Genomic DNA, 11,553 nt, shown 5'->3' on the forward strand with positions numbered 1-11,553 from the left:
CTTCATTTGTTGTGACATTCCTAACCAAATAGATCCTCGTCTCTCCGCCCGCTGCCCTCCACTTCCCCGACAGACGCTAACAATGCCTCGCCTTCCGCTCTCACCAGAAATCTGCAGTAGAACGTTAGCGCCCTTAGAACGTAAGCGCTTCGAGGGCAGAGATCACTTGGTTCCCGCCCGCGCTGGGGCGCACACCAGCTAGAGCGGACTCAAATAGACTAGGGGCGAGCAGACTCCAAGCGTCCCTTTAACTCGGCCGCCGCCCGGACTCCGCCCCGCGCCGCGCGATTCTTCCCTCCTTCGGCCCCGCCCCGCGCCTCTCGCCTTGCTTTCCCCTGCGCCCGGAGCTCGCTCGCTCCTGGTAGCTGTGCACCCGGGACCCGGCGGCGAACGGACGGAGTTGGAGAGAGCCATGTCCGCAGAGGTGGAGACAGCGGAGGTGGCCATTGCAGCCGCGGCCACGGCCGGCGAGGGGGGCGATGCCCCTCAGCCGCCCTCCAAAGCCGAAGAGATCGTGTCTCCGCCAACGCCCCCGCCGTCGGAGGCGGCCAAGGATGAGGTTCCCCCGGAGCGGCCCCCTTTGCGCTGCTTGGTGCTCACGGGCTTCGGAGGCTACGACAAAGTGAAGCTGCAGAACCGGCCAGCTTCCCCTCCAGCTCCGGGCCCTGGACAGCTGACCGTTCGGGTCCGAGCCTGCGGCCTCAACTTCGCTGACCTTTTGATTCGCCAGGGAGTGTACGACCGCCTGCCCCAAGTGCCCTTCACCCCCGGGATGGAGGGTGCGGGCGTTGTTATCGCGGTGGGAGAGGGAGTCAACGAGCGCAAGGTGAGTGAGCTGTTGGGGTCCGGGGGAGGTGTGGAGCTTACAGGTATGATTGGGCCGGGGGTGTGGCACCAAGGGTAAAACTCCCCAGAGGTGGGGTGTGTGGGTGTGTTTGGGGAAGTGACTAGGGTAGAACCTGCCGAGGAGCTCTTCCTGTCTTGGGACTCCTCAGTAGCCCTTGCGGATAAGGAATTTGGGGGTGATTGTGGGGAGGGGGACTCCACCCCGTATGTCTGTCCAGCTGCAGCCGCCGCCCTTCGCCCGTGGCAGAAAAACAATAGGGTGGCCTTGCGCATGCGGAGAGTGCACTACACATCCAGCCCCCCCCCAAAAGGATTAGCACCCCATCTCCTTGAATACGCCCCCCTCCCTTTAAACAAACAGTCGGGCCTGGACTGCGCAAATCCTTAGGCTAGGTTTATTGAGCCCCCTTCTCCTAGAGGGCGAAGGGGTGCGGTGGGGATCTACGTTGGTGATAAACCAGTGGGTTTGGGGAGGGTTAGCGGGAGGAGGGGGGACGGGGGAGAGCCTAGGGCCAGAGTCACATGCACCCCCGTGGCTGGCGGGGGCGGAGGGAGGGGACTACCTCTCCCTAAGCTAGAGTTGAGGGACGGACACGCCCACCCCCTGGCGGAGGGAGGGTTAGAACTCTTACTCCACGCGTTGCCCCCTCCCCTCTTTTCAGGGGCGTTTTCTATCTGGTCAATTAGCTTAGGATTTGGGGGGGCAGGGGTCTTGGGAGGAAGCCACAAAAGGGGGAGGGGGCGTTCAGAAAGGCTCCTTCTAATGTGACCATCCTGCTATCTCTCCCCCCCCCCTGTGACTCACACTACCGGCCTGGCTCTCCGCTGCTGCTGCTGCTGCTGCTGCTGCTGGCTAGGCCTCGGGCAGAAACCTCCCCAGGGAGAAATCAGACAAAAGCCGCTGCTCCACCCCCACACCGGGACCCCGGGGACCCCGGCTCTTCTTTTCAGAGCTTTGGAGGTGGGGTTGGCCCTAAGGAGCAGGTTGTCCCCACGCCGCCACCGCTCACATCATCTTGTTTTAATTTATCTTTAAGCTCAGGCACAGCACTTGGGCTCCTTCAAGGAAACACAAATACTACTTTTAGAGAAATCCAGCTGCCTAGGGATAGATTAACCGCGACTGTCCTAACGAGCCCATTTCCATTCGAGATCTTTTCCCCAGAGCCGGAGATTCTCCTTTAAGAACCATCCCTGAGCCTCTCCTTCTCCCCAACCTTCGGTTAACCCCAATTCGCTGCCAGACTCCTCTTCCTCCCAGCTGAAGAGGGGGAGGGAAGGGACGGGAGGATTCGGGGCTGCCCGGGGTGGGGACCAGCCACAAGGCCCTTCCTCCTATCTTCCCCAACCCATATACACAGGCCTTCCGACGGATATCCTGTCCAGGGGAAGAATCTGCGGTGAGGGTCAAGAATTGGGCTTTGAATGGACCACGCCCCTGAGATCCTGGGATCTGGGCCTTGCGGAACCATTAGACCTCGAACATCCAGGAAGGGCCTATAACATGGATGGTCGGAGTGGGGGAAAGAAAGGAGGCTTGGGAGTCCCAAAGACCCGAATTCAAATCCTCCTTCAGAGAGCCGGTATCCTCCTCGTGTGACCATGGGCAGGTTACTTACAATAGCCTCCATTTCTTTATTTCTAAAATGTAAGGGAGTTGGCCTCTAAGGTCCCTTTCAGTTCATAGTCTATAATTCTATTGAATCAATAACCGCCAGCCTTTTGAACCCAGGCTAGGATTTTGGGAGTCTCCTGTTTGACCCTGCTATGCTCTGGACTGTGAGAAGAAAGGGAAATACGTGTTTTAGAGTTAAGGGAATGGAGGCTTTGGGAAGGGAAGACTATGATGGAAAGGGGGTTATGTGTGGGAGTCTTTCCCCCTTCCCCCTTCTCAGCTCCCTGGTTGCTTCTCATTACCATGCGGGAGTCCCATCATTCCTGGCAGGGACTGAGACAGACCCTGATTGTCTAGGGATCTCACCCCCACCCACATCTCTGTATGGGGGGGCAATAAACCTTCCCCCCTCCCCCCCAAAGAGGAACTCCCCTCCCCCCCAAAAATGCTGTTTAGCAGGAGGAGAAGATCAAATAATCATCTGTTCTGCTTTCACTCCAGTCCTTGTGTTTTCTGCGTTCTGGGTGTGGAAGGGTGGAAGGGGGAGTGTGTCTCCATCTTGGAGTGGGGAGATGGGGGAGAGCTGGTATGAGACCTCCCTGAATAGCCAATAACTTCTCTGTGGTTACAGGGTATTCCCGAAGGCTTCTTGCATGTAGTTTAAAACTACGAGACAACTTTTGAGTACCTTGTGTTCTATCTTTAGGAACGGAAAGGCTTCCTTTTCCAGAAAAGCTGCCCCCAATTCTCACTTCCACCTCACCCTCAAGAGTTGGAACTCTACTTCTTTGAATTCCTGTAGCACCGATCACATCGTGCCTCATATTCCAGATATTCTTATACGTTTTGTCCCCCCTGTTCCACTGTAAGCTTGGGAGAAGGGCCGGTTTTAATTCATCTCCATATTCTGCCCCCTCCTCTGACAGGATGGGTAAACCTTGAATAATAGTTAAACAAGAGAACAAGACTTGAGACTTACAAAACCTTGGGCCTCCATGATACTAGCTGTGTGACCTTAGGTAAATCGCTTTCTTTTCTGAATCTTTTTTTGTTTGTTGCTATATAGAATTTGTAGTTTGTATCAGATCAGGGGTTCTTAACCTGGGATCATGAACTTGTTTTGGGCCTTAGTTTATATCTGTATAAAAGGAGTGGGTGGTACCAGATAGATTAGAGGTTCTTAACCTGGACTCGTTTATTTTTTAATTTTATTTAAAGTTTTTTCCCATGGTTACATGAATCATGTTGTCTCCCCTCTCCCAGAGCTGAGGAGCAATTCCACTGGGTTTTACGTGTCTTATCGCCCAAAATCTTTCTCCATGGTATTCATTTTTGTAATAGATTAATCTTTTAAAACCAAAACCCCAAATCATATACTCATATAAACAAGTGATCAATCATAGGTTTTCTTCTGCATTTCTACTCCCACAGTTCTTTCTCTAGAGGTGGATAGCATTCTTTTTCGTAAGTCCATGGACTTGTTTTAAAAACTGTTTTGTGGGGCAGTTAGGTGGCATAGTAGATAGAGAGGCAGGCCTGAATTTGGGAGGCCCTGGGTTCAAATGTGGCAAGTCACTTAACCCCAATCGCCCTTTGCCTTTCATCTTAGAGTTGTTACTAAAACAGAAAATAAGGGTTAAAAAATTGTTTTAAACTGTTTTGATAACTATTTCAGTAGGATTTGTTTCCTTTGTAATCCTCTCTGTTTGATTTCCTGAAATTTAAAAAAACATTTTTCTGAGAAGGGGTCCTTAGACTTCACCAGGGATGGAGTGGTCCATGATGCAAGAAAAGGTGCCCCGGACCATCTAGATGCTCCGAGCCTGGCTTCTCTCCACTCCAATACCCTAGAATTCTGTCTGTCAAATGCAAAAGTCTTTTTTCTCTTTCCACCCCCCAAGGTAGGTGACCGGGTGATGGTGCTGGTGAGGGCTGGGATGTGGCAGGAGGAGGTGACCGTGCCAGCCATCCAGACGTTCCCAATGCCGGAAGCGATGTCCTTTGAAGAGGCAGCTGCCTTGCCTGTCAATTACATCACTGCCTACATGGTCCTCTTCGATTGTGGCAATCTTCGGCCTGGCCACAGCGTCCTGGTGCACATGGCGGCCGGTAATGTCAGGCTCTCCCCCTCTGTCTGTCCCCTCCCCCTCCCCCAGCCACCAAGCTGGCTGTTGTCATGGCAACCCCAGGGAGACCTTGGCCTGGACTGCCCAGGAGCCTCCCAGAAGCCCTGGCAGCGCTGTTGCCATGGCAACGCCCAGGCTCCAGGTTGGGCTTGGCAGTGTGGTTTCCATGGCAACTCACCCCTGCCCCTTTTCCTATGGAAATCTGGCTGAGGGAGGTATGGGTGGACGTGGGGTTGGAGGTGAGGTTTTGTGACCGTCCCTCTTACATCCCTTGGCTCTAGGAGGGGTAGGGATGGCAGCCATCCAGCTGTGCCAGACAGTGGAGAACGTGACGGTGTTTGGGACAGCCTCGGCCAGCAAGCACGATGTGCTGAAGGAGAAGGGGGTCAGCCACCCCATCGACTACCACACATCCAACTATGTGGATGAGGTCAAAAAGATCTCCCCCAAAGGTGAGGAGCCCATGGGCGTGGGTCAGAGGAGGGGGCTCCATTTCCCCATCTCCTCCCCACTGACCTCTTACACCCTTCCCTTCAGGGGTGGACATCGTCTTGGATCCCCTGGGTGGAGCAGATACCTACAAAGCTTACAACCTTCTGAAACCAATGGGTAAAGTCGTCACCTATGGTGAGTAGCTTTGGGGGGCCAGGAGGTGGGGAATCGCTGAGGGAGTCAGAATGCCTTGCCGTGCTGGCAGGTCCTAGGTGATTGTTTGGTCTCGCTGGCTCTATTTGCCTTCTTGGGGATTAACTGACGTACATTTTTATTGATTTGATTTGATTTGATTTTTCTTTCTTTTTTTTTTACTTATTGATTGATTTCTAAACACTTACCTTCCATCTTAGAATCAATAGTCTATATTGGGTCCAAGGTAGAAAAGTGGTAAGGGTTAGGCAATGGGGTGATAGATAGATAGATAGATAGATAGATAGATAGATAGATAGATAGATAGATGGATGGATGAAATAGTGACTCATCCGTGGTCACATAGCTAGGAAGTGTCTGAGGCCACATTTGAACCCAGGACCTCCCATCTCCAGGTCTGACTGTTCACTGAGCTAGCTGCCCCATTACTGATTAATTTTAAACTTGTTTTATTTAAATTTGATTTTTAGGAGAGCAACTAGGTGGCTCAGTGGATAGAGAGCCAGGTCTAGAGATAGGAGGTCCTGTGTTCAAATCTGGTCTCAGACACATCCCAGCTGTGGGACCCTGGACAAGTCATTTCACCCCCATTGCCCAGCCCTTATGACTCTCCTACCTTAGAACCAATACACAGTATTGATTCTGAGATGGAAGGTAAGGGTTTTTTTTTTGTTGTTGTTTTTTAAATAAAAAATTAAATAAATTAAGTAAATTTGATTTTTAACAAATGGATTAAGAAGAAAATGGCCAAGTAGGGTAAGAATCTGTAGATGAAGTGAGTAAGGGCGGGGGGGGGGGGGGGGAATTGGACAGATAATTCTTGAAATGCTAAGGAAAGGGAATTGGTCCCTTTTCCTCTCTTTCATAAGATCATAGGTTTTGAGATGGAAAGAACCTTAGTGGGGCAGGTAGATGGTCCAATGGATAGAGAGCCAGGCCTGGAGGCAGGAGGTCCTGGGTTCAAATGTGGCCTCAGACACCACCCAGCTATGTGAACTGCTCTAATGCCTTGGAAGCAATACCTAGTGTAAGAAAGAAAGATAAGGGTTTAAAAAAAAAAGAGAGAGAATCTCAAAGGTCAAGACCCAAATGTCTCATTTTGCAGGTGAAGAAATAGGCAAAGTGTCTTGCCTCGAATTACTGGTAAGAGGAGGAGAGACAAGGGGCTTTTGAAGCTCGCTTAAAAAAAAACATTTCCTCCAGAATCAAATGAGATATTTGTAAAGTGCTTATAACACAATGCCTGGCACATAAAAGAAAATACTTACCAAATGTTTATCTCCTTCCCCTCCATCCACCAGCATGCTCCCAGTGCTGCCTGGGGAATACAAACTCACCTTAATGCGATCCCTGAATCTCCTGTTGCCACCATTTTTCAGAGAAGGAGTCTGGTAATGTGTAACAAGAAGGATAAAAACAATCGCCCCTTGACCCACTTGCCGATTCCACTTTGATGACTGTCCCACGAAGAAATAACCCAGAGGGAATGATAGGTGTGTGGACTCTGCCCACACGGGGTCATGTGTTTGGGAGATTAGATAGAGCTGAAATTCTCCTGGAGGTGCCTTCTCTTGCCAGAAGGTGTTGTGCCTCCAAGTCTCCAACAAGCCCACTGGAGCTGGAAGGGAGGCAGCTGTCTCAGCCTAGCCATGGGTCTGTCTGCTGTTTAAGAACCAACCTTAAGGTAATAGAGTGCTTAGAGCAATGGACCTGGAGTCCAGGGCCTCAAACACGTCCTAGCTATGTGACCCTGAGCAAGTCATTTAACCCCAGTTGCCTAGCCCTTGTTAAACTTCACACTTCATTTATTTATTTATTTTTTAGAAAGAAAGCCCTTACCAGAATTCCATCTTGGAATCAATACTGAGTCAATAGGTCCAATTCTCCATCCACTGAGCCACTCAGCTGCCCCTTTCACATTAAAAAAAATTTAAAAATCCCTTACTGTCTTAGAATCGATACTAAGCAATGAGGGTTAAGTGTTGTTAGTAATTAGTTCAATAACTGAAAGTTTAGTTTATCAATAAAGTTTATTATTAACCTTTACAGTGGTAAGTGCTCGGAGTCACATGGATCTAAAGCCAGATCTGAACCCAATATAAAATACTTTTTTTTTTAAAGCTTGTCCTTTCTTAATTGGTACTTAGTTCTGAGGCAGAAGGGAGAGAGTAAGGGCTTGGCATTTGGAGTTAAGTGACTTGTCCAGTCATACAGTTTGAACCCAGAACCTGGCTCTCTGTCTACTGTGCTACCTAGCTGTCCATCCTTGCCCGTCTTGTCTTAGCATTAATACTAAGAGGGTAGCTGAGTGGCTCAGTGCATTGAGAGTCAGGGCTCGAGATGAGAGGACCTGGATTCAAATATGGCCTCAGACATTTCCTGGCTGTGTGACCCTGGGCAAGTCATTTCACCTTCATTTTCTAGCCCTTACCGCTCTTCTGCCTTGGAACCCATACACAGTATTGACTCTTAAGATGGAGGGTAAGGGTTAAAAAATAAAAGAATTAAGACAGAAGGTAAGAGGTTTGTTGTTTTTTTTCCTTTAAAACCAACAGCCTAAGTGCAACAAAGAATGGTGCCTTTGCTTGTTGATTTTCCAGCCAAAGCAACTGTTAACGACCATCTGCCAATTTGGCAGTCATGTCTACGGAGACAAAATCTGGGATTGCTTAAAGTATAAAATCCCCAAGATGACACAGTGCTGGCCCAAAAGGAGGCCTTTGAGATGGCTGCTTGTGAGGAATGTGGTAGGAGAGGATTCCTGTGCAGGTATGGGTGGGTCTAGACAGATTGTCAAAGGAGAAATTGACAAGTATCTGAAAGTGATCTGGTATCTGAGAGCCCACAGCCTGGAGAGGCCCCAAGCCGGCCTCACGCTCGCCGACCTCATGACCCTGGGTGAGGCCCTTAACCACTCTTGGCCTCAGTTTCCTCATCTGTCAAATGAGCCAAGAAGAAAGCCACCCCAGGACCTTTGCCAAGAAAAACCCCAAATGAGATCAGTCAGACATGATTAAATATACTATAGAGAGCAGATTTTAAATGTCTTTAATAGACATAATAGATGATACAGACATTTATGAAGATAACTTGCATGTAAGCATACATATGTGCACATATATGTTTTGGGGTTCATGTTTGTATGAATATTTGCTTTTTTACACCCTTACCTTCTGCCTTAGATTCAATAGTAAGTGTTGGTTCTAAGGCAGAAGAGTAGTAAGGGCTAGGTAATGGGGTGAAGTGACTTGTCACACAGCTAGGAAGTGTCCGAGTTCGGATTTGAACCCAGGACCTCTCATCTCTAGGCAGGGTTTTCTCTCCACCAAGCCACCCAGCTGCCTCCCCTTTTTTTTTTAATCCTTTTCTTCCATCTTAGAATGGATACTAAATATTGGTTCCAAAACAGAAGAGCTGTAAGGGCTAGGCATCTTTTTTTTCCAGTGACTTGCCCAGGGTCACACAGTGGGTTATTTTTTGATGGATGTGTCCCATCTCTGCTTTTCTGCAGGGGTGTCCAACATGCTAACCGGCCCAAAACGGAACCTGATGGCCATGGCCAAAACCTGGTGGAATCAGTTCAGCGTGTCTGCCTTGCAGCTGCTGCAGGCGAATCGTGGCATCTGTGGCTTCAACCTTAGCTATCTGGAGAACGAGGTGGAGCTGGTGAGCAGGGTGGTGCTGCACCTGATGAGCCTTTATAGCCAGGGCCATATCAAGCCCCATATTGACTCCGTCTGGCCCTTTGAGAAGGTGAGTTGGGGACTGGCTGACTGAGAAGGCTTTACGGGGTGACAGCCAGCATCGCTTTGAGGGCGTGCCATAGGTTTCTCCTGTTTTATAGACTTGGGACACCAAGGCTCAGAGGGACCTGCCTGTGCTCCAGGTCAGAGGCTAGGGTAGCTAGGTGGCCCAGCAGGTAGAGCACTGGACCTGGAGTCAGGAAGACCCAAGTTCAAATCTATCTCAGGCACTAGCTATTAAGTATGCTATAGGGAGACTTTGCCTCAATTTGACATGTAAATTACCTCAAATTGAGATCATATTTGTAAAATTAAAAAGGTACACAGACCATACAAATACTCGTCCCCTTTATTCCCAAGTTTGGTACTCTTGCCATCATAATATGCTTTATAGCTATGGCACTCGCCATAACTGTGCTGGAAGGGAAAGAACATATGGAGTGAGGAGAGGTGGGGTCTAGGTCTGGCTCTGCCAGTCACTCCCTGTGACCATCCCAAGCTCTCTAAGGCTATTTTCCTCCTTTCTCAGAAGAAGCTGAGCTGGCCTCCAAGCCCCTTGGGGTTGGATTGCTGGGGTGAGGGGTGGTGGGGGGTTCTGGCAGGGGGATAGATGGACCAGAATGTAAGGGGACAAGAACTGGTGATTCTGTCTTCTCCACAATTAAGCTTCAGTAGATTTTTCCCACCTCCTTTCCCCTACAGGTGGCTGATGCCATGAAGCAAATCCAAGAGAAGAAGAATGTGGGCAAAGTCATCCTGGTGCCCAGCTCAGAGAAGAACTACTAGGGGGAAGGGTCCTGGCAGGGGGGGAAAAGATTGAGGGAGAGAGAAGGGTTTGGGGGACCTTGGGATGGAGAGGTCAGTAAGTCGTATTCTTTTGGGTTACTACTGATTATCTCTAACTTCTTCTTTCTTTGGCTCTCCCAAATACACTGTCCTTCCAAGGGTCAGGGATGGCGTGATGACCTTTCTCCAGGCTAGTTTATTTCCTCTTGGTCATGGCTGCCTCCCCTCCCTTCCTTTTCCCCCAGAAGGTTAGGAAGTGACCACTTGGATGTATGGGCCCAACCAGGGGCCCAGCTGCTTCTTTCCCTCCCCTTCTCTTGTTGCCCCGGGCTTTCTGCCCTGCTTGTGCCAAGTTAACTTCTACCCTGCTCCCACCCTGCCTGCCCTATTGTGTATGAGTTGGTCTCTGCTTACTCTTCCCCAGTCCTACCCCTAGCTTCCCCCAAAGAAACTGAAAGGCCAGCTCAGGGTGGGGGTAAGGGAGGCAGTCCCCATGAGTAGCATTTGTCCCATCTCAGCTGTGCTCCAGATTTCCACTCCATTCCATCAAGCCCCGAGCTGACTGCTCTCTGGAGTGATATACAGGGTGTCACAGAAGTCTCAGTGCCATTTTAAGGCTTAGCACCTTCAGGCAACACTGGGGATTTCTGGGATACCTTGTGTAAATAGAAGCTACCTTAGTGGTTAAGCCCCATCAGTGTGCCCTCCTCATACTCCTGACTTTATAAGCACAAGTGAGCCTTTCCAAACACAGGGCTCTTCCGCAGTCTTAACCTAGTTTGTGTCTTACACCCTAGGAAGGGACTGGACTGTCCTCACCCCCTTAGGTACTGAGGGAGCCTGGCAGGAGTCCCTCTGACCTCCCCTCTTCCACTGAGTTCCTTAGATCTGTTCTCAGTGCCTTAACATCTGAAAGGTCTTGTGCTCATGGGGAGTATAACTGCTTCTTCACCCAGGTTCTCACCCCCAATACTCCCCAGTGCCTTGTTCTGATGGAGCTGGGGTCTCCAGTCCCACTGTGCTGCCAAAAATCTGTGTCCAAGGGGGTGAGGATCCAGACAGCCCAAAGGCTCTGAGGCTCCTGAGAAAGAGATGGCCCCACCCTTTTACCAGCCTATCTTTATCTGTCAGTTTCTGGTTGGGGAGATCCTTTTTTTCAGCCTTGCAGATAACTGTGGAATTTACTAGCCCAGGCTCTTTTAGAGACAATTGTGTCCATTTCCAAACTCTGGGACCAAAGGAAAATTTGAAGCACATTCCATCTTGAGTCCTTATAAGGCCCCAACTGACTTCCACCCCTACAGTGGGAGGCAAGTTTCTTAGAGGTGGCCCTGGATTTCTTGTTTACATTGGGGATTGGTTGGGGAGGGGGGAGGGAAGAGAACGGGAGGCAGATTTGGGCACCTGCCAGTGGGTTCCTGAACTGGAGGCCAAATGTCAGGATTTTGAAGCTGAGGACTGTTGCCCTTCTCTTCTCCCATCTCTAAATTTTGAATTGGGGGATGAGAAGCTGGTGGCTCGCTGTCCTGGCCACTGCCAAATGACCAGTGTGGGGGAAAAGGGTAGACATATCCTATCTCTCCTTCATTTTCTAAGCAAGGCTTAAAGTGAAATGTGATTTTTGCTTGTGTGTTTGTCTCCCCCCCCTCCTTCCCCACTGCCGAAGCTGCCTTTGTGTTTGTGTCAATAAAGCGCTGTCCCTATCACTGGGCTCCACTGCATCTTGTGTGGGTTTTGGGTGGAGGACGGAAGATAAATGACACTATGGAGAAAGCTTCAGATGGGTGCAAAT

General features: G+C 50.0%; 1 protein-coding gene across 1 annotated transcript; it reads left to right on the forward strand.

The window, feature by feature from the left end:
- The first annotated feature begins 349 nt into the window (after positions 1-349).
- Positions 350-11,467, forward strand: VAT1 (vesicle amine transport 1). Its single transcript, XM_044672132.1, has 6 exons — positions 350-826; positions 4,363-4,570; positions 4,869-5,039; positions 5,125-5,214; positions 8,744-8,985; positions 9,678-11,467. Exons 1-6 carry the CDS (start codon positions 413-415, stop codon positions 9,759-9,761), a joined length of 1,209 nt encoding a protein of 402 aa, XP_044528067.1. The 5' UTR covers positions 350-412; the 3' UTR covers positions 9,762-11,467.
- The last annotated feature ends 86 nt before the right edge of the window (positions 11,468-11,553 follow it).

The sequence above is a fragment of the Gracilinanus agilis genome, chromosome 4 (assembly GCF_016433145.1).
Source record: "Gracilinanus agilis isolate LMUSP501 chromosome 4, AgileGrace, whole genome shotgun sequence".
NCBI lineage: Eukaryota > Metazoa > Chordata > Mammalia > Didelphimorphia > Didelphidae > Gracilinanus > Gracilinanus agilis.